General features: G+C 29.4%; 1 protein-coding gene across 3 annotated transcripts; it reads left to right on the top strand.

The window, feature by feature from the left end:
* Positions 1-1,349: 1,349 nt before the first annotated feature.
* On the top strand, positions 1,350-15,981 carry LOC143190533 (lipid storage droplets surface-binding protein 2). 3 transcript variants are annotated; one of them, XM_076394875.1, is made up of 6 exons: positions 1,350-1,489; positions 9,249-9,391; positions 10,727-10,924; positions 12,841-13,008; positions 13,089-13,155; positions 15,630-15,981. In XM_076394875.1, exons 2-6 carry the CDS (start codon positions 9,251-9,253, stop codon positions 15,659-15,661), a joined length of 606 nt encoding a protein of 201 aa, XP_076250990.1. In that variant the 5' UTR covers positions 1,350-1,489; positions 9,249-9,250; the 3' UTR covers positions 15,662-15,981. The 3 variants fall into 3 exon arrangements, with proteins under 3 accessions (XP_076250990.1, XP_076250988.1, XP_076250989.1); XM_076394873.1 differs by having other exon boundaries at positions 12,829-13,008; XM_076394874.1 differs by lacking the exon at positions 1,350-1,489 and adding an exon at positions 8,991-9,129 and having other exon boundaries at positions 12,829-13,008.
* The last annotated feature ends 8,696 nt before the right edge of the window (positions 15,982-24,677 follow it).

Genomic DNA, 24,677 nt, shown 5'->3' with positions numbered 1-24,677 from the left:
CTTATATCAAACTATAAAAATAGGGAATATCGAAAATGTAAATTGAAGAATCCATAGATTATAAATGTCAAACCTATAAAATTCAACAGTTGTGATAGATAGATCGTTTAACAATCAATTACATTGATATCTCGCATTTTCACCAATAAATATCGCTGATCAAAATACACACAAACAACTAATATTTTAAACCCCATATTTTAAACTTCATATCATAAACTAATATAATCAGTACTTAGCTATTGTTTGGCAATAGAGTTTAATTTTAAGGCATAGGCAACAGTCACAACACAACAATCGTAATCAGTCACATGAATATCATGTCACACTATGAACTTCCTATTAATCAGATCAGTTTCTGTGAATTCACCTTTCTGTATGATACAATATGATACCTAAAATCTATAAAATAAAATAATTAGTAATTAGATATTTATAATAATACAAGCTTAGATAATGAAATTCAATTGCTTCAGAATGGCAAAAAATCAGGGTAGGTGACCAAGTAGAGGTACGATAAATATACTGTACGATAGATCACTATTAGAAATAGCAAGAAGCCAGGTTTCACAGCATGGAATTTTCAACCTAAAATTTAACAACTCTCTCGAAGACTCGAAAAAAATTGGTAAAAAATTATAAATAGGAAAAGAAACAAAGATTATGTTTTAATTATTAATAATTTTATTATATTGAATATTTATACATTAATTATGACGATTTTATATACTTTTTGTTAATGTAAAATCAGTAAAATCACAAAAATATGGTATTTATCTGATGAAATCGGGTAAATTAATTTTTTAAAATGTACTTTCATTTTCATTTGAAGATCGATATAGGTAACTTATTTGATAAAATATAATTAGAAAATATAGCAATTCGTTAGGACAACTGATACACTAATCATTCAGTGCTCAGTGCTTAGTGACATGGCAAGAAACATCGATATATTATTATATCAATATTTTTTATTACATTAAAATTTATTACTTCAATGATTTGTTGAAATATCGATATTATAGACATGTCAACAGACCTAAGAAGCAAAAGTAATTTTGTGCTTGGCGATTTTCAAGAATATCTAGGTTTTTGGCCTTTTGGTTTACTTTAAAATCCATAATTAATAAGGAAAATAAATTACTTTGTTTTAAAAAAAATGTTAAATATTTGTATTTCCTTCAGAAAGAAATAGTAATTATATTAGAAAATTCAAAATTAGCCACCTTCCTAATTACTTTTTAAATGAGTTAAATAAATATATATAAATTAATATCAAAAAGTCAACATGAATATTTAATGATAAAAATATTTGTAGGGTACCATTCTTAAGGAATATACTATAGAAATAAGCTACGGCATTTAATTTAAAACAGTCACAGAGATATTGCGCATTTCATACTCCGACAACGTGATAGTTGGTTCGTTGGATTCTTACATAGTGAAAACAAAGTTTTTTGCAGTTTTGTTATTAAATATATATAAAGAAGTAAGTACAATTTTAATTAATAATTAAATTAATATAGTCAGAGTTAGTTCGGATAGTTATACTGAGTAATATTTATGTTTGTCTGCATGATATTCAACCTTGAAGAACCTTGAGAGTTATTACACCAAAAATATACCATTAATTGCACAATATTAACTAAAGCTAAGAACCCCTGCTATTTTAATCTCGATAATTCAATAATTACTTAAAATTCAATATTAGTACAACAGCTATTATTAGTAATCGAACACAGTTTATGTGTTTAGTTTATACTAAAATTATGCTGAAGCACCCAATTGGTATTTCCAGTTTTAATATTTCGTCTTCCAATATCAAAGTAATAAAATCAGTTGATAAAGTGCCCCTATCTCAAACACAGAGGGATACTATTTTTATTTCGTTATATTATGTTAAATATTTTGAATAGACATTTCTGTAACAGAGCTTCTAACAGGATTTATACGACTTCTAATATTAATAAACAGCAATGTATTTTTAATATATATTTTATTAGACAATCAATATAATATGAACTATAAATTAATGTATTACTGTTTTTCATTTGTTCTTCAATCAGTTTACAAGAAAGATGAACGCGGGAGAAATAAATCATGTATTTTCCAAACTTAAACTAGAGTCAATAATAAGACATACAAGTTCCTGTGCGACCTGTTCAGCCTGTTCATACATTACGTCAAAATCTTGCATCCCATTGAATTATTTCTCCTGTAGTGTTTCTATAGACCTAGCCACGATTTCACCACCAAAACTATGTCGTCGGTAAATAGTCCAAGTACTGTATTGATTTTTGTTGGGATATTGAAAGTCTAAAGCATATATAGCAGTGGTCATTTTCAAAAAGCTATCCTACGGAACTCCAGCTGAAATAGATTTTAATTACCAGGCCATACCAGGTCAAATCCTGTGAGACGTCCAAGAATATAGTAGGACAAAATTTATTTTCTCCAAATGTATTTTCAATAATCGCTGCTATTCCATGCTCTAGGTCGATGGTTAAGTGGTGATTTTGATGTCTAAACTAATAATTTAACCTCAAAAATGTATTAACATGTATGTCAAGATAATGATCGCCTTCTCTAATTCACAACAATATAATTATCAATGGTGAATATGAGAATAATATGGCTAATTTAAGTTTGCCTGTATTTATTGACAGCATTAGGAATAAAAAGATCTTGTCTTTAGGCTTTTGTACTGCCTTGTTGTAATTAATTTAGGGAAAGCTGTAAATTGTTTATGATGTCGGTAACCTAATTCAACATAAATTGGCTTAAAAGTAGCCATCCTAGCTGTCAATGCATTCGTTCAATGAAATAGGTAACCCAATAAACTCACATTTATCCATAATAAATTGAACTAATAAACAACAAAATAGTTTATAGTCTAGCACACACTGTGATAATTGGACCATGACTTAACGTAATTGTATGAAGCAAGTTAACTTTCTTAACCAGAAAAATTGGCGAAACATTAAACATTGTTTATTATTAATGGAATTTACTAATAACAAATATTTGAACAAATAACAAATATTGTTTATTAATTAATATTGAAAAACATAAACTAAATAGTTCAGTGATAGATGATTGAGGAAACCATCGGTTTTTTACTAAATATATGCTCTCTATCTCTGCATTGGCAGAATTAGTCATGATAAGGGAGGATTTTATTTTATTTCTTTAATTAATCAAATAGTTAAGGGTGCAATAAAAGTAAATACAAAATATATATAAATCTAATACATATATATTAACAATTTATAATTTTTATAAAAAAAAAATTATAAATTTATAATAAAAATAAATTTATAAAAATTTATAAAAAAAAATTTATAATTTTTATTAAAACATTTATAATATTTATAAAAATATATATAATAGTATATAAAAAATAAATAAATCAATTTTTCACTAAATATTATTTGGTATCACCAGAAATATCTATGACTTCAGCAAATTGTCCTTTTTACAAAAACTCAGATATATTCAGGATGAGCTCACATCTTGGTTTTGAATCAGTTTATATTACACCTTTCTCATAATTGAAAGCCAATTTAAAAAAAAACACAATATTAATAAAAGGACGTAGAGGTATTATAATTTCATGTATACATTTCATGAACTTTAAATTTATGAAAGATACATAGAAAATTATTATAAAATTTTACCTGCTCTATTAAATTATGGTAAATGAACTGTTGAATACATATTAGTAGTCCGTATACGTACGTCGTATACGTATAAGTAAATATCAGTCATGAAACTTACTTCAATGTATCTAAGCACACAAAAATGAACGTCGCTAACTCTACAACTACCGTACGCCTACCGTAATAAAACACATTTTTTGGCAAAATTAGATTTTTTTAATCAACATAATTCCCTTCAACATACACTGTGTATGTTGTGGTTGGGTGTAGGTTGATTATAGCCACCCTCCAACTTTTCGATACCATTTTTGTAGTACTTGTCCTTTGCTTCAAAATATGCCTCAGTTTCGTCAATCACCTCTTCATTCGACGAAAAAATTTTTCCAGCGAGCATACTTTTGAGATCTGAGAACAAGAAATAGTCGCATATCTGGAGAATACGGTGGATGAGGAAGCAATTTGATGCCCAATTCATGGATTTTCAACACGGTGCATTGTCTTGGTGAGGCAGCATTTTCTTTTTCTTCAAATGCGGCCGTTTTTCAGCGATTTCGTTCTTCAAACGGTTCAATAACGCTAAGTAATAGTCGCTGTTGATGGTCCTTCCTTTTCCAAGATAGTCAATGCAGCAAATGCGCATCCCAAAATACAGACGCCATAATCTTACCAGCCGACAGTTGCGTTTTCCCACGCTTTGCAGCGGGTTCATTGTGTGCAGTCCACTCGGATGACTGTCGATTGGACTTTGAAGTGAAATAATGGAGCCATTTTCACATATCCACTGTCACATATCGACACAAAATCTCAGGTTTATTACACTTGATTATCTTCAAACACTGCTCGGAATAATCAACTCGTCGTTGTTTTTGGTCAAAAGTTAGCTCGCGTGGCACACACTTTGCACAGAGCTTTCTCATACCCAAATTACTTTAGAGTGTCTGCTATTTCATTCAATTTCAATTTACGGTCATTCAAAATCATTTTATGGATTTTTTTTAATCTTTTCGTCGGTAACCACCCCTTTTGGACATCCAATGCGTTCACCGTCTTCGGTGCTCATTTCACCACGTCTAAGCATACCAATCCTTGATGGTTTATTTTCCTGGGGCAGTGTACTGCACTGTATTTTTTCCCTTCAAAAAGCAATATTTTATCAACACGCGAAATTTCTTTTTATCCATTTTATTCACAATAACAAAAGTTGCTTTACTCAAAATGCTATAATTCACAAACTAATTATCCGGTAGCTGTCAAATTTATACACGCACCTTTTGATGGTAAAAATTATTATTTTGTAACTAAAAACATATGGATTTAATTCTAATAACGCCATCTATGTGTGAGGCCGGGTACTTCTCAATTTACCTCTTACCAAGAATTACTTAGATTTTTTATCCATATTAATATCTACAAAATAAAAAATTATAAAACCGTGGTTGTATCTAAGAATCGAGACATAATACAATCGACAATATGTTACCAAATTGTATTAAAATAATTTTAGACAGAAAAAGCAGCTTGAAGATTTTTATAATTATAAAACAAATTACATATACATCTTTAATATATAATAATGTTACTTGTTTAAATAATCGTCATGATTCATTATACATATATTCCATTATCGAAAATTATTAATACTTAGTAACTTCGATACACTATTTTTACCATTATTAATAAAAGGTCACAGTGTACGTGCAGCAGAAATGTTTCAATGTCGTCGTAAATGTCCCATTTCTGATTATTATTAATATGTTTCAATTAGCTGCCGGCTCGATCTGTTTATCTAAGGTCAAAACACGTCTAAATTCAGATAAATTATATAATATCATTCAAATTTGCATGTAGTATATATTTATACAATTATTTTAATAGTGCAATACTTTAATTACTAATTACTAATTTTTGATTTACAATTTTAAATATATAGTCTATCCAAAAAAGTTTTGAACATATGTCATTTACATTTGTGACGTCAAAACGTCGCAATGTTGCCGTATCAACTCTGAGTTTTAATTCAGTTTGGCTTTGACATACAACAAAATTCTAATCTAAAGAAAATAATTTAAAAAAATGCTATTATCAAATATAATTTATTTTAATATTATAGTACATTTTATGCATATATTATCAAAGGACTTAAAACTGCAATTAAGTACACAGTTATCATAATTTATAGGTTACGGTTGTGTTTCCTTGTAAATACATTCTCATTCTATTCACTGTATTTCTCCTTAGTTTGTTCTGTTAATTTTTGCATACATCTTTTTTGATAAAACTAGATTTAACCACTCTATTCTCTTTAATGCATTTGCCATATCTGCAAAACAGTTACTAGGTGATCATGTATATTCTGAACAATTAGACAGATATCTGTGCATATAAAACTTTTACACTCAACAATAACATGCAATAATGCAATTTGTTGCACTTGTTTTTTGAAATGTTCGGGTTTTTTTTAAGAAAATAATTCAAGAATAAAAAATCTACACTTCCAGATATAGAAGAATATATAAAAATGGCCAGTATATTTTAATACAATAAATCATCTAAGTATAATTTAAGACATGTTAATTAGATTGAAAAAAGTAGTTTTGTAAAAAAACCTTAAAACTTGTTATTAATAAGCAATGCGTGATCAATACATTAAGCCTTCTTCTACTTCAAAATTAACATTGACAATATTTAACAATATATTTTAAGTATAATATAAATAAACATATAGATAGTATAAATTAAAGTAAACTATGAATTCAAAAAGTAATCAAATCTACTAGAAATAATTAAAATTAAAATAAAAGCCAATATTTAAAATATAGATATTTTAAAATTATGAGTAAATATACACGCTGTAAAATATACGCAAATATTATTTGTTGACATTTTATTTTATAAATACAGCACTATGTTACAAAACACTTGCTTAAACCACTTTCACATCCTATATTCCATAACCTACTTAATATATAGAAGCTCTTTGGGCTCTGACTATCTAAGCGAGTTGTTTTACCTTCTTTACAAGCAGCAGAAACTCACGATAACTCTTTGAGCAATACCAGTGGTGATGCTCATCAATTGGTGGAAAAATTTCCTTAAAAATGAGTCAAGGTCTCCATTAAAGATAGCTAAGTAATTATTAATTCCTATAGTCACTATTCATTTATTTTATTTATACGCATTTTGACACAGTTCCATGACATTTTCATGGGATATTTCGGTATATTTCTAGTATCTAGCTCCAGTATCTATTCTTGTTAATGTATCTGCTTTAGTCGCATAACTTTATAAAATAGGTATATTATTGTTTGATAATTTGGTGAAAACCTTCAAAAAAAATGCATTAATGCTCGTATTCATAACATTTTTTAATAGACACTTTCCAATGCAAGCAAGGATCTGGAGATACCATTATTTGTTAGATCCACCTCTAAATATTTTTAATTGTCGCTCTATTTTTTTCAAAATCCCTTGGATGACAGAAAATATCGGAATACAGAGAATTACTGTACTTTAAGTACATTAAGTACTTTAAGATTAGTTAAAAAAATATTAAAACAAACTTCCAATTAGTTGCAATAATAATTCTCATTTAAATAAATAAAAATGTATAATTTATCTGGTTTAATAAAATAAAAGAAATCTACGTCTTGACACTAGTTACTTAAAAATACCCAGATATATATGATCTTATCAGTTAAATCATTTATAATAATTAAAATAGTTACCTAAGGTATGTTCTTAAAATTGCCAAAAAACTAAGATATGATTGAATGATCTTTTAAGCTTAGTATATTCATAATTTATTTTTAAGACCATATACCTCATTTTAATAAGAAATGTATTGGACCGGTTTATGAAATATGATGATAGGTTAATTAAATTTTACAGGGACATATCACATTTATTTCATCTTTAACATATTAGAAGAAAATATTGATGTGCAACATATTATAAAACTATAAAATACAATTAAGAAAGATTAATGAAGATAGTTTTGTGTCTACAGGATTTATTTGTTAAAAGAATTCGCTTATCTTATTATTCTTACATTTATTTCTTTGATATCGCATAAACTGAGCTCAAGTTAGACATAGAAGTTGTTTTACCAACTGTAGTAAAATCAAATAAAGATTTATTCAGCCAATTAGCACAGAACACACAGAAACGTAGCCTTGTAACTTGTAAAATGTATAAAAGTATTTTATGTATTTAGTAGTATTTATATGTTAATAGAGACTATTTATTACCATCTATAGTATATATATATATATATATATATATATATATATATATATATATATATATATATATATATATATATACTTGTCTTTTAATTCTATAAAAATTATACAATTCTTTATATCGAATTCTTGTATAGTCTAAATAACAAAATAAGTTAATTTCATTTGGGATTAAACAACAATGGTAGAGTGATTCAAATCAGTCACCCAAGCAGTAAAATATGTAACACAAAAATCAAACTTTCGGTACAGTAACCGATTTAACAGTATGGTCTTTACGTATGAACAGCAACCATTTGCGGTACCTTTTTATAGATTTGAAGTCGTTCTTCCAATTACATAAATAGCACCTTCCCCTCTTACGACTGTTTAATTAAGGATCATCAGTAGGTAAATTTTGTTACTGGGCCAACTCTTTAACTTCTTGTGAAAAGTTTCGATTATTTTCTTTCTGTCTTATTTTTATAAATGGTTTCACTAATTCAATTCCGATATTTGTTAAGTACTTATTTCCCTTTTGACGATTTTCTGAATTTGATATTTTCCACAATATGCAATCATTTGATAATGCAAAATTTATTACCATTAAAAATATGACGGTTCTTATAGAAACTGAATAATTAGTACATTTTTGGTGTAGGGTATCCTCCTTTTATACTGTTGTAAAATTCTACTACCTCTAACCTAGCACGTCTTTGGTCCATTGATTTGTCATGATACATTGCAGAAATCATTACAATACTGCCCTCATTGAGGCCCCAGTGGTGGAAACTTAATATTCCGAAAATATCTGAACTACTATAACGACAATCAGACAATTTGCTGCTCTTAAAAAATACATCGATACATATCTTTCAAATCAGTTCAATCAATTTTAAAAGTATGTAAACAAAGAATGAATTATCAAAAAACATTAGATTCCAAATTCCATTTTGACGATTAAAACTTGCTTCAAGAGCTATCCTCGTACGTTCTTATAATCTAAAATAATAATAAATCTTAATTCTGATATTATGTATTTCATGGTCTCATTTGAAGTACGACACTGTATCTTAAAGACCACAAACAAAATACGTGTATAGAAAAGTGACCTTTATCGTCATTGAAACTATTCTGAGATAAATGTACTTTTATCAAGGAATGTGATTAAAAAAACACATTCAGTCTACCTTCTCGTGTATTTGGCTCAGTTTATTTCGCATTCGATAGTCGTTAAATACTACAATCAGGTGAGAGGAATCATCCGTTCATTTGATTATCTGTTTTTAAATCAACAATATTTTATTTCTTTGATATACGTTATTGTTAGTTTTGCATGCAAATATATCATGGACATTTTGTTTTCTAGAAATGGCATCTCAGAGTCAAAATGTTGCTGATGTTGCAGTCCAACCTCATCCAACCTGTATGGAATCTGTTAATAGAATTGTGAAACTACCAGCAGTTGAACAAACGATACAAACAGTTCACGATATCTATGGAAAAGTAAAGGTAAATATTGTCTTGAAATAAACTTTTTCAATTATATCTGCAGCTCTATTCATACTATAAAAAATTTACTTAATAATAAAAATACGTACTTACGATTTTATATTTTAAGAAATACTACTGTGATCAAGAAATAATAATATATAAATTGTCCAAGCATTCCAAATCGCATTAATTTCCGTTAACTTGGTAATACATTAACTGCCATCTATATTTAAATGTTATAATACAGCATTACTAGGTAATTAGTCCTGTGTGTTTTATTCAATAAAAACTAATATTAAATTTTGTTTAATACAGAAAATAGTTTGGTGATAATGTACTTTCAAGAACAAATATTTTGAATTGGTTCAGACTGTTTAAAGAAAGTAGAAAACATTTTTACATGTTGAAATTATTGATAATTATTCAACGTATACAGATGAGAACCAAATTTGGAGCATATGAACAGTTGTGAAAATCACACATTTGATTCAATTCTGAAGTCTGAAGTTCTGAATTCATAGATTAAAAAAAAAACATGAGCTTCCAATATCTGCTCTAATTTTGTACCATTTTTTTTTATAATTTCGAAATTGCCGATAACATAATCAAATATCATGCCAATACCAAACCGATATATTAAAAACTAAACCAAAAACTAGTCTAAAGGAAAAACAAAGTAAAAACAAATACGTTTCGCTAGGCTAGTCTGTCAACTTTCATTTTTTGTCAACAATTATTTTAATTTTGTGGGCCAATTACGTGAACCATACGTAGTTTTCTTAAATTTTAATTTCACAATGCTAAATGATCGATGGTAAAATATCTGTTCATTTTAAATCACATCTGGTCATTTTAATTAAAACTAAGTAAAATGAGGTGTAAATTATTATGTAATTAAGTAAAACAATGGGAAATCTTAATTAATCTTATTTATTAAAGTTCAATTTAAGCACCAATTTGAAATACTCTAAAGACAATTAGTCTATTTTAGGAGACTTTGGTTGGCGTTTGGGTACTTTTGTAACACTTACACATTTATTTGCATTTTATTGAAGTCTAACTGCATACTGCGTACTTTGTTGACTAATTATTTTCTTGATAAAAAGTTGCATATAACTGATTTTTGATGTTTAAACCTTGCCAAAATCTCGGGACTATCTCTAGATTCTGAGATTATCAATTTGCAGTAACGGGGTCACAAAAATAAGAATCGGATCCTAAGGGTTGTATCAAGTTGTACTTATAAACAATAAATGGTTCGTTTTATTTAAAACATTTCACTATTTTCTGATCACAGTAGTGCATTTATCAAATCATCGATACGATAATTAATTGAGAGATGGTGATTCTTAGGATTACAACAACTTAACAAACTGGACCTTACAAACTGCCGAGGATACCGTCAACAAAGCTGTTACTGTTGGTAAGCCATATGCGACCCCCGTAATCAAGAACTTGGAAGGACCCATCAAGAAAGTTGATGACGTTCTGTGCACCGGTTTAGATTATGTGGAAGCCAAAGTTCCTGCTGTTAAATTGCCACCCAAAGAGGTTTGTATTATATATCATCATTCATCATATCATGTCTTCATTCGTCCATGTCTTGTTATCTTATAAAATAGTGTAAGTAAATGTTTGAAATTTAACTTGTTTGTTCAAGAATTTTGATGACATAAATGTTTTGAATGCCACTCGTTTACAAAACTCCATTCTTAATACTCCCCAAAACCCTATAATTTCAATACGTTTAAAACCAACATTTAAAGGTTATTATTTTGTAGTAATGTAATATAATTGTTGGTTTATCAGTATTCACTATATTTAGAACAATGTTTTTTTTTCGCAAATGCATAGATAGAACTACTTCAGTGTACAATAATGAAGGTGATTAGTTATCATTACTATGCATTTAATAATGTTTATTTTCTATGTAACAAAATATTATACACAAATAAGATAATATGACTAACAATGTACTTTAAAAATATTAATGTATATGTATTAGCTACGAGTAGTTTTATTAACATATTTAAAACTGTATTTTTATCTATAAATATGATATATAAAATGTCAAGGGTTTAAAACTACAAGTACTTTATCTGCCTTTACTGGCCGTACATACATCAAGATTTCGTCAAATATCAACGGACTAAAGGTGTTCTTCAAAGCTTAGATGTTTCCTAATTAGTATAGTTGATGCCTGGGGGTCTTTGAGCACACTTAATCCAATCATTTGCGATAGTTTTGCCCTAACTGCACAAAAAATAATCGTCTACTTGCTCGATCTTCGCTGTAGGTGATCAGTAGACATCGATTTTTTAATAAGCCAGTGCTTATAACAACCTTCTATTGAGGTAATTGCTGAAATAATGTTACTAAAAATTGATCCAGTTGTTCTCTTCAGACACAAAACAAAATATGTTGATTTCTATAATCGTTTAAGATATATGTTATTAAATTTAGAGGTATAGTGCTCATTCTCATCCTTCTAAAATATAGCCAGTCCCTGTAAGAACTTCCTCTATTTTTTTTTTAATTGAATGGTATTTTAATTAATTCATTTTGTGTATGAAGTGTATAAATTTTGAGACATTCAAAATAAGTTCCAATGTGCGATGTACAATGTTCCTTAATCAAGGTACAATTTGATAAGTCAAAGCTGATTATTAAATAAAATAATAATCCGAAATATTCGATCTTATCATTTATCAATAGATTAATAACAATGTTATTATTGAAATAATTTTAGAACAGCTTAACTTGATAAAATAACAATAAATTCCAACTTAGACATTGTTTTTCCACTTCAACATTACAATAACCGAGATAAATTTTAACAAACAATGTCATTAGCATTTTTTTAGAAACGCTTTCAAAGCTGTGTGTGCATTATAAAGCTGTGTTCAACATATCTAACTTTTTTTTAAATGGCACATTTCTAATTTACAGACATTTTTACGTCATTTAAAAACCTACGTTAAAATCTAAAAGTTGTAGACCACAGACACTTCTAGGAATAACGGTTTATTTTTTTTTAATTTGGTAGTTATTTGGAAGGATTCCTCATCATATCTTATCTCAATTAAAATATCTTCCAATATATATTGTACAATCTCCTTTTCTCAAAGCACTTTAATCTAAGGTACTTTCGGTACAACTCGCTTAAATATAACAGTACATCATGCACACTCATCTTCGTCACATGTCTTTTTATTTTTAGAATAAACAGAATAATCTAATCCTTTTTGTTTGTACTTGAGAATTAAATAAGTTTATAAATGACAAATATTGATAAATATAATTAGTAAATGAGCTCAAACTTTCATCTAACTTTTATGTCAAACAATAACTGTGTAATTGTTATCTATGTGTATGCAAGTAATTATTTTAATGTTGTGTTGCTACATCTTTAGTTCATCATCATAATCATCTTAATTTTCTCCCTCTTTAAACAGCTGATTTCACAGATCTACACCAGCACAAAAGATTACGTCACTAGTCACGTTAATCCTGCTGTTGAAAGCGCCAAAGCTTACGTGGAACCTGCCGTAAAAACTGCAAAAGATATTGTCGAACCCGCTGTAAAAACCGCAAAAGATCTTGTAGAACCTGTCGTTGAAAATGTAAAATTCAAGGTACGTGTTGAAACACATTTTAATAAATACAAACTTGACGTATCATAACGATTTTATCTAATTAGTTCATGTAATTTTAGGTCGATGGATATTTACAGAAAAACGTAGAACAAGAGACCGAAGAAAAGACAGGCCCAACGTCTGCAGGTAATTATTACTACATTAGATTACTACTAGACCAGTTTAAATAAATATTTGGTCCAAGAAAAGGGATAAAGCACATTCACAATCAATATCATCAATTACAATTCAATCAGCACATCAATTCAATATCCAACAACAGATGTTAAGTGCTTATTGCTGTTAATACGACTAAAGAATAGCAAGATATAAAGATGATGGTGTTGCTTATTACGAACTCCTTCTGCTAAGCAAAACTGTCAACTCCGAATAATGTTTGAATGTTATCGAACAGCATTACCATTTTCACCATTGCTACTTTTGAAATTGATAAAATCCCTTAATGGTCATCTTTTTGAGTGTATTAAAGATATTAAATCGAATCAACCTTTAAAAGACATTCCAGAAATTGAGTTCAATAACAGTTCTTTGGATGAATGGGAAATAATAAAAAAGGAAGGAAATATTGACATAATTATATTAGCGTCCAAGAAACCCGTCTAGATATTATTTTAAGTTTTGGAATTATTATTTTTATTACACATTAGTCTAGAGTAGTATACTTTTATTTTAAGAAAACTATATTCTTGTGAACTCGCAAACATTAAAATCAAGTGATGGTTCGGTTTCCTCTACCTTCAACATTCTTAAATATATCCACCGTAAACTTACTGATTATACATAAAAATTGTTTTTGTTGTTTGCTAAGTTGTTATGACAATATGACACGCCACACGGCTCAGAAATTATGTAAGATATATTTGTCTATATACTAATCTTGACGGCTTGTTGTTTCTACATTATTTAGCTTTATCTATTTTGAAAGATTGGGTTTAAGAATTTCTTAGATTCCTAAAAAAATCACTGGCTACTACATTTTCCTTCTTTCTAATATTATTTCTATTATATGTCCAAAATAATATGTGTACGGAAAAGACAGACTCAGAATTTTCAAGCAAGACATTTTCAAAATACGTTAAAAAGACAATATTATTTTAAGTATCTTTTTTAATTACTTTACTTATATAACCATTTTAATTGCGCGCCATCTTGGTTTATGTGACGTTTAGCTCAGTTTCGCTTTAACCATTGTGTTGTGTAGACACCCAAATTTTATTATGGAAAAATATACGCCACAAGAACGAGCAGAAATAGAGACAATATCAATTGAAAAAAATAATTCCATTATTATCAATCAGCGGAAATTGCGTTAAAAATATTCTAATCGTCCAGTGCCACCATAAAACCACAATTTATCGTGTATATGCGAATTTTCGAAAGTACGATAAGACAGCAGATAGACCTCGATATGGAAGGCAACGGATGTCTCTCAACGCTAAAAATGTGGCTCTGATGCGGGATAGTGTTTCAGAGTCTCCAGAAACATCAATTCGGAAACGTGGTTCCTAGTTACACATTTCTGCACGCAATTTAAGGCGAATTTTGAAAACTAATTCGAAAATGTTCCCGTACAAAATTCAATTAGTTCAAAAATTGTTATCGAGAGATCCTGTTCAAAGAGTTGAGTACAGTAATGCAATCCTAAGGCTATCTGGTGAAAATGAAGATTTTTGAAGAATGAAGGTTTTGTCTATCGTTTGCCGTTGATAGTTTTATACTTTACTTATTTCATCCAGGTCTACTTTTGTTAGCAAATTTAGTTATTTCATAGTATCACTATTCACATCTCTTGCATCGTAACAAAATCCTGTCTAATTTATCTGAATTTCACATTTTCGACAAATTCTAGCTACATCTCACCTATAAAATAAAAATTAAATCATTACTAAAATATATCATGTTTAAAATAAATGTCTAATTATTACCAGTTACTACAATTTTTGCTACTATTCTTGATGGATAAGCCTCATTAATAAACTGACTACTTCTAACAATACAACAAGAATAATTTTCTTCTCTGTTCTTGTTATCATTAAATTTGACATATGTTGCCTATTCGATATCGTTGAAAACGATGTGTTGTAAATTTGGCAGCTAACACTCCCACTAAATATTAAAAATTAATGTTGTTAGGATTTAATAACTTTTAAAATTTTTACCCTACATTCTGCACTTACCCTTGTTCCTCTATATTTTAAAACCAACGTATGTTAAACCACCAATAATAACACAAAATTTTAATTATTACTCCTAAAGAATTATTAATATAACACAAAATCTAAATATTTTAGATTTTTTTGTTGCTTTCACTTGATTAACATATAGATCAACTCGAAAAGAATATACTGCCATGAGAAAAGAAGGACAATATGGTTTTTTTATTATTTTTATATATTTTTCTATGGTTTTCTATGCAGGAAGAAGCGCATAAGCCAAATCCGAAGTGATGTATCCTATAATATCCATTTAATACTTTCAATTATCATGATTACGATAAATAAAAAAACTTATCTTTAGCCACCCCCTTGAGATATAGTTATATTAATTATAATTTTTGCACTTATACATTGTCTAATTTATTTTACTTTTTTCTTTTTCAGATGTACCCACTAATACAGCCCACACCGAATAAGAAAATCCATCAAATGCCTATTACTTAAGTTTTAAATTATTCACAAAGTTGCATTTACGCTGTTTACTACAGTTTGTTAGATATCATTTTTATTTATATGGTTAATAATAATGCGCCCACGTGGATATTGGTGCCTGATAAACCATTCATTGATGTAAGACTGTTCGTTTTTTAGAGTTGTTTTGTTGTGTATTATTTCTTTATCTGTAGTTCGTACATATCGTATCATAAAACTTTTTCTTCATTCAAGTTTTAAAAAATGATGTAGTTAAATAAGATTTATATATTTTATGTATTATAATAAAGGAGTTTAAAATGTATTTTTATTAATGTTTTATTCCTACAGACAAAGTAACTGTAAATACATCAATACTAATATATATATATATATATATATATATATATATATATATATATATATATATATATATATATATATATATATATATTTATACCAATAATATAATATTTTCTTCTCAGTTCTGCACCATTATTGATTGTTTTGTTGGCGATTTTTAAAACTGTTTCTTTATGAGAGAGCTTTAATCTATAACCGCAGCTCTCATTAGTCTCTATGAATAAAAACAGGTTCAGATATTGTCCTCTTATTCTACTCAGGCGCCGATGCCAGCTAATTTACTGCTTTAACTCTTCCAATGACGAGATCTACATACATATACCTGTTGCTCATACTTTGAGGAATATTGAGCATGTTTATTAAAGCATTGTACTGAACCTTAGCAACCTTGCTGTTACCTGCTTTGTCCCATAGTTGAACGCCGTTTATCCATGTTGGCTTGAAGATGGATTTGTACATCATTATTTTTCTCTTATTGCATAAATAGTGGTGGCGCAGATAAATTTATCTATATTCAGTATCTATATTGTGTTGAATGAATCTATTAATTAACAAATTAAATACGTCGCTCCAATCATACTTAAACAATGGTTTGTTTAAAAACTATCTCAGTTGAACCAAGTTTACTAACTTTTTCGGTATATAAAATGTTACTATTTGTTCTTCTCCATATCTAAATATCATTGGGTTCTGAATATTTTGCTAATCGTACTGATAAAAGAAATGAGAAGGAAGAGAAAATGACGTTGAGCATTTCCATGGAAGCGCTATTTCTTTAGGGGTCTACAGTAAAGCTAAAAATCAATTGTCTGTCTCGATTCTACAATCTACAATCCATTTTTGATTATCACTTATGACTTGTCTCAGAAATACTTTAGTTCCATTGATAAAGTACATATCATATATAAATAAATTAACATTCATTGCTCATACTCATATTTCTATAATTTATAGTTTATTATATTTATTGGAATAAATGCTCATATTTCTGTAATTTATAGTTTATTATATTTGTTTGAATAAATGATGTTTTTAAAGGATTATTTAATTTTAAATATGCACTAGTATCATTATTATTGTTTTTGTGAGGCGACAATACATTATACGCGAGTCATTTGACAGTTTTGTTAAATTATCATATTTATTCTTTTTCAGCTATTACCACAAAGTTTTATATTGTAAAAAATATCGATATTTTTTTGCCCGATATAACGGTATATAGAAAATATAAAAAGATATAAAAAAGGTACTTATTTTAAAGGTATTTATTATATTAAATTAATTTTTAATATTAAAGTTAGTTTCTCCACTGTTATTATTATTTATTATTGTTAGATTTTTTGTAATATACGAATATTGTATTTAAAAGCCTACAAAGAAAATTTGGAATTTGAAAATTTGTGCTGCTACTGCGCTGTAAAATATAGGTTTAGCAGTGGAAATAAAAGAATATGAATTTGTAGAGCAACTATAGTAAATTGAACATATTTTTAAAATGAATAATGTAGGTGCAAAGTGTTAGTCTTATAGCTACATATTACAGTATAGCAAGGCTACATTTTGTAATACTACTAGCTGGTATTTACCTGGCATTTGATCATGCAGATTTAAATTGACAAATTATTAAATAGCAAAACTTTTTGCCAGAGACCCCTATTGAGATTTCTCTCTACTACTTTAAGGTCACTGTTAAAAAGCGCAATTTGAAGTATAGTTATTTGTTTTTCTAGATGTTATAAATTTATTAATTTTAATCGATATTTGTTTATGAAACAATCATAAGGTAAATGATGTTCCGTATAATCAAACTTTTGCTATGTTATTTTATTCCACTTTTCATGATGGGAAGGCTTCTGATAAGCTACGAAAAAAATTTAATGAGGTACAAACATTATTACTGAAAACCACATATTCGGAGAGAAAAATAGCAGCAATGACTGGTGTATCAAAGTCAGGCGTGAATCGAATTAAAATTAAAATTTATAAAAGGAAATCTCTTAAAGCAAATCGTATTGGTACATGTGGCAGAAATAAGATCACCACACCTCGTATCATTCGAAAAATAAGAAATATCTGCCTCGAAAATAGTAAAAAAAGCGTTGATCAATTAACTAAGATATATATACTATTAAGATAACCAACGACGAGGGAATGAAGATTTCGGAACGGACAATGCGACGACGGTTGGTGGAAGAGAATATAACACGGCGACCTTGCAAGAAATTACGCCCTAACCGTCAAAATGAAAGAAAAACGACTGCAGTGGGCTAAACAATATCCAAATATGACAGTTTCAGACCGGAGTCGAGTAAGTAAAACAATACAATTGGTCGATAACGATTTTCTCGTATTCTATTAATTTTCAGGTACGGTTTTCCGCTGAATCAACTTTTCAAATTTGCCTTGCAGAGATGATGGTTAGTGTCATGGTGTGGTCTATAATCTCAACCAAAGGCATGGGTCACCTAGACATTGTAGAAGGCTCAATGAAAAAAGATCAATACAATCGAGTTCTAGAATTTCCCTGATGATAATTACATTTTTATGCATAATATGGCATCCTATCATAGATCCAGTAGTGTTAGGGCATATTTGTCAGAGAATAAAGTCGCTGTTTTGCCTTGGCATGGGAATTCACCAGACATGAACCCTATAGAAACCATGTGGGGACTCATGAAACGGGCGATTGATGAGTTCCCACATGGTTCCCTCCATCCCATACCCACCAAGCAGCAATTAATTGATACTCTCTCATCAGATAATGGCATCACAACCTCAAACTCCAGGAAGATGCATTGAGAGCATGGCTCGACGAATAGAAGCTCTTATCGCAGCAAAGGGTGGAACCACTAAATATTAAAATTATTATAGGAAGATCATAAAACTGGTTAGTACATTTTTTTGTACTTTTTATAATCACAAGTATTTGTTTGCAGAAATCCAAATCTAGAAAATTAAATAACATCAATATTGTCCCTAATGATTTGACCACCCACTGCATTTTGCTGGAAGTATTCTATTAGCTCTTTTATAGATTGGAATGTAAAATATATGATTTTTATATCCTTGTATCGATAGCCAATGTAGAAAACAAGATCAACTGGTAGAGGATGCTGCAATTTGTATCGATCGAAAGATGTATAAAAGAGCAGCGTTTTAAATGAAGTTTCAAATTTGTTCTAAATCCATAAGTGCTGTTATTATCAGTTTTTAAACATCCATTTTCCAATCAATCAATTTTCTACATAGGTTTTCTTATGGTCAATAACTTATATTTTAATAAATAATTTTCTATATAAATTTCAATAGCAAAATCACAACAGAGTCAATTTCAGATCGCTCCGAATAATCATTACTCAAAGGGTTTTTGAAGCTGTTTGTTACAACTTCCACTGATTATCGCATCCTAACCGAATAACTTTATTTCTAAAATAATTTTCGCATAGAGACATGTGTCTAATTGGTCCAGAAATGTCATATGAAAGATTTCTGATATTAGCCTGCAACAGTGCCCACGTTTCAGAGTCATTCAGAGGGGCTGGTAAAATGACAGAAATGACAGATTTCAGTTTTAAATATGCAAAAGCCCCTAAAAATTCCAATTCCATTCCCAATTTAGATCTACATTATAGGCACCTGTAAAAAAAATTTCGCTGTCAAGACATTTCATTGGCCCTTTTGATAAAGTTTACCAAGCAGGTGCGGCACGTGACAGCCCTGACGGCAAGTTTAATTGACCAATACAATTTAAATGAAAAATAATTAATTAAATAAATTTATTAATACAAGGGATGAGATGAATGTAATCTGTAAAAATAAATATATCTATAAAATATAAGTATTATATTTATACAATCATAAACAAAGAACTTTGGAACAAATCAGAATTACTTCTTCAGTCTTTTCCCTTTTCTATATTTGTTTAGTGCCATCAATTTATTCTATTATAGAGATCTATTATGGGTTTATCCAAAAGTATATAGCACACCTTATTATTCGTATTATTCTGTCTGGAAAATAATTACGTAGTGTACAAATAAAAGGTTTTAAACTTATATTTTTTTAAGATATTTGACAAAAATATGATATATTATTGATATGGCAATATCGCAGGATAAAATAAAACAGATAGCTCAAAGACCTACCGATATTATAACAAAAACAGTTTTCTGGGGCATAAGACACGTTTATTCATATAGGAACATCTATAATTGAAGTTATAGAGTCATCCCTTCTTAGTATAGAATGTGAGTTATTTAAAGAGCCCCCATGTTCATCCTCTTCATAATTTCCTGAAGGCCAATGAGAGGAAAATAATTAACTTGTTGAGTTAATGTTGAGCGCTTCAAATGATTTCTAAAACATACTGGCCGAGGACGTATATTCCTGAATCCATAAGCCAGATCCAAAAAAAAATATCTTGGTTAAGTAGCCTTAAGCCAATATATTTATTTGAATAATTATACCTTTTCTTCTTTAATGAAATGAAACCCTCAAGGTAGTTATTAAACTGATGACACTTTAACAAATTTGATCTTACTTCTCTGTTAATTTCTTTGACACTTAATCCAATCGGTTTGGGATTTTTAACATTATCCATAGTTCAATAGTTCCTCGAACGAAAACCATTCTGTATTTCTTTACTATATATGCATCCGGGTACACAACACTTTCTGTATCGATAATTCACTTTACTGTTTGTACTACCGACTTATATATACTAATGAACTAATAATTTAATCTCTAAACGCACTATTCCTTATGTCATTCATACTGAAAATAGTGCTTAATATAAATACACAACAAATGTACATAGTTTGGTAACCAAACGATCAAGGACACGTAGAAAAACAGACACGAGATCATTCGACTCTCACCCATCATACATTAAATCAACAACCATCCGCTCAAAAATCAAACATTCATACACTTTCATTAGTTAATTAGTTGTATAATAGTTAGTGTTAATAAAGTGTTGAAGGAAACAAAGTTTCGTTCAATTAATTATCCGAAGACCTCTATAAGTGGTGACGCCGACGCAAGTAATTCAAAACAGAAATGGAGGATAGTACAATGACATCCGAAACCAGCTTTAAGCCGCGAAATTTGGAAAACCGGAAACGTGGTTCTACAGAATAGAGGCTCAGTTCAGGGCGGTTGGAATTACGCAACCAAATTTGATTATACCATCGCACGCTTAAATCACGATGTTTTAGTGTGTAATAGATATAATTCAAAAACCACAAGGCACTAACGAATATGACACGATAAAACTTCGATCGAGAATAAAACTGCGATCTCGTAAACTAATAAGATACGCAAGTTGATGGGGGCATCCCGTTAGATGACCAAACACCCTCAAATTTGTTACACAAAATGCGAATTTTAAATGAAGGTAATATATCAGAAAAAGTCCTGAAAATTCTCTGGTTGGAACAATTGCCACAAAGCACAAGAGAAGTTATTGTAACAAGGGACGAAGATATTGAGACGTTAACAGAATTAGCAGACAGAGTCCAAGAAATTAACGAAATATCAACGCATATAGCAGGAGACCAAATGATCAACTAGATATTTGTTGGTATCATAAAACATATCAGCAGAAAGCCAGGAAATGTGTTCAGCCCTGTAGGTACTAGGAGAACTCAAGGGGACCTCAGTAAATGCGGCGTACAGGCTTCGCAATGCACCGCGCCATCTGAACATTATAGACAGAAACCAAAACATAAAGATTTTAGTCCATACAGGAGCGGTACTCAGCATTGTACCATCCAACAATTACAGATATATCCTCACATTTATAGATCGATTCTCTAGATGGCCTGAAGCAATACCTAGTAAAGATATCGAAGCCTAAACAGTAGCACACAAATTCATAGAGCACCGGGTTGATAGATTTGGTGTGCCAACAAAAATAACAACAGATCGAGGTAGACAATTTAAAACACATATCTTCAGACACCTAACGAACGCTCTAGGAATTGATCATTTATGAACTACAGTGTATCACCCGCAAAGCGATGGAATAGTTGAACGATTCCATTGGATATTAAAGAATGAACTGGTAGCCACAAACAATATAAAATGGACAAAAAGCCTGCCACTCATTCTTTTGAGCATTCGTTGTGTTTTAGGGGAAATGCAGTGTACCGTGGCGGAGTAAATGTATGGCACCACATTAAAGCTACCGGAGGAGATGTTCCGGGCAACAGAAAGTAAAATCGACGAAGCAGAGTTCATAAGGAAACTGAAGTCAACCATAAGACAATTAAAACCAGTAGAAGCGACCAACCGTGCTAAAAAGAAGCTTTATGTCAACGCAGACCCTCTGGAACTACTATTTGTTTTCGTAAGAGGAGATCAAGCAAAACCACCGCTAAACCCACCATACGAAGGGCCTTTCAGAAAAGACTCTTCACAGAAATGAAAAATATTTCAAAATCGATAAAAATGGAAAAGACAACGTGTCAGTTGATCGTCTAAACCAACATATATCTGTCAGGAGACCCAGATACATGAAGAACACTCCTACTATCAACCAGCTATAAGACCCATCCATAGGATTCAAAATTCCCCAGAGACCAGCTCGTTAGGAGGGGGGGGGGGGTTTAACCGATTTTTTTCGATATTTTTCCACAAATATTAAATATCTTTTTTAAACATTACATAAAACCTTTTAATTAATCCTAGTAAACCATTTAAATTGGTTCTTAATTTTAAAGATCTAGTGCATTTTGATACTTAATATTAATTGTTCATTAAAAATATAGCTACTTTTTAAAATATTTATGAAATCTTTTATTAATCTTTTATTGATCAATATATCAATATTTTTATTTTTACTTAAAAATATCCATATTTGTTTTATTAAATATCTATATTTTTCATAGTTATTAAAAAAAAAATATTTATATCTTTTCTCCAATATATCGATATAACCATATTTTTTTTAAAACCGAAAACGTTATAGCGATATATTTAAAATATCAATATATCGAGATATCGGCCGACACCCCTAATATCAGGTACTTATTGAGGTTGAAAACGACTAAAAATCACTATTGATTGCTGATTGTTTATCAGTGATTACGTGTACTGTAACACACAATATTGTTATTAAAAAAATGGCACAACATTACTATACACACTATACTCTGACAAAAACCATAAAAGTCGCCCATAGATCCAATATTTACAATATCACAACGATTTATTAACAAGATAGCCTTTTCCATCCATTTAAATGTTGTTATAGCACTATAATAAAAAAACCAACGTCATTCCTCACAAAAAGAACAATTGTATTTTAGTTTACGTATACATTATTACTTTCTGTTTACCAGTTCACCTCATACGCAAGACATAACGACCATCACCTCCGTATAATTTTAATATAACTATTGCATTACGTGGTAGTACAAAGAAATAAAACAACAAGTAATCATTTGCTATTTTTATTAACCGACTTAAAAAACGGGGAGATTCTATAATCGGCTGTATATTTTTCTTAATATGTGTTTGCCGATTTCTCCGTTAATTATGGACCGAGTTTCAAAATTCTTTTTTTATTCAAAGGAGCGCCCTTCAGAGGTGGTCCCATTGGAACCTAGTTAGAATCAGATAGGGGAAAGGGGGGAAAATCAAGATAAAACCTCGAATTTCAAAGGCACGTACAATGTTTTCACATATTTTTTATCTAAATTCATCAGATATTTGGGTATAATGTTATTGCTGAACTAATGTGGCGAAAAATCGAAAGTAGTTCAGTATAAAAGCCAATCAGTTTGTTTTTAAGCACTAACCATATCGTTTGTGAAGTCGTAGAGACATGGTAAGCAACTCTTTCTATGGTTAGAACGTTAAGACCACGTGCGTCGGTCGCGGGTTCGAATCCCAACTGAGCAGCAACTTTCCTTTTTCTAGTTTGGTTGGAATATTTGTAAAACCACCTGGACTAGGTAGCGGGCCCCAGTGCCTGAAACATTCCTTATTTTCAATCATTGTTTCTTTATTCCTATTTTTCCTCATACGGGCTGTACTTTTACTTGGGCAGAAACTAACACTAAAAAGAAAACAATAAAATATTTTTAGATAAAAAAAATTGAACCGATTTGAAAAAATAAATAAGAAACACACTAAAATGTAAAAAATAAACAAAATTAGACTTCGAACAGAAAAAAGAAAGTTTTAAAATAAAATATGTAGGTAATAATCGTTGTAATAACTAAATAAAAATTAGTTTAAAGTCGTTGCAGAGCCCTCAAACGATACAAAAACGAATAAATAAAATAAAAAATAAAAATAAATAAATAATATAATTTTGTTTTAAATACAAAATTAAAAAGGAACAAAACATATCTAATTTAATATAAATATTTCGGCGCGGTAACGACTTCAAACTGATTTTTATTTAGTCATTACAACGATTATTACATACATAACTATTTTATTTTAAAACGATTTTTTTGTGCTTTGTGTTGAAAGTTTAAGTTTGATTATTTCTTACATTTCAGTGAGTTTATTTTTTATTTTTATAAATTTATGTATTTTTTGAAGTCGGTCCAACTTTTTTTATATAAAAATATTTTTAAAATAATAAATTAAAAATCAGATAAAACAAAATCCTTTGAAAAAAATGGAATTTGCTTACCAACTGTT

This window comes from Rhynchophorus ferrugineus, unplaced genomic scaffold, assembly GCF_030347505.1.
Source record: "Rhynchophorus ferrugineus isolate W39M unplaced genomic scaffold, kcgeb_rfMv2 rfM2, whole genome shotgun sequence".
NCBI classification, from domain to species: Eukaryota; Metazoa; Arthropoda; class Insecta; order Coleoptera; family Curculionidae; genus Rhynchophorus; species Rhynchophorus ferrugineus.
The sequence above is the reverse complement of the archived record's forward strand: the minus strand, read 5'-3'. Positions and strand labels throughout refer to the sequence as shown.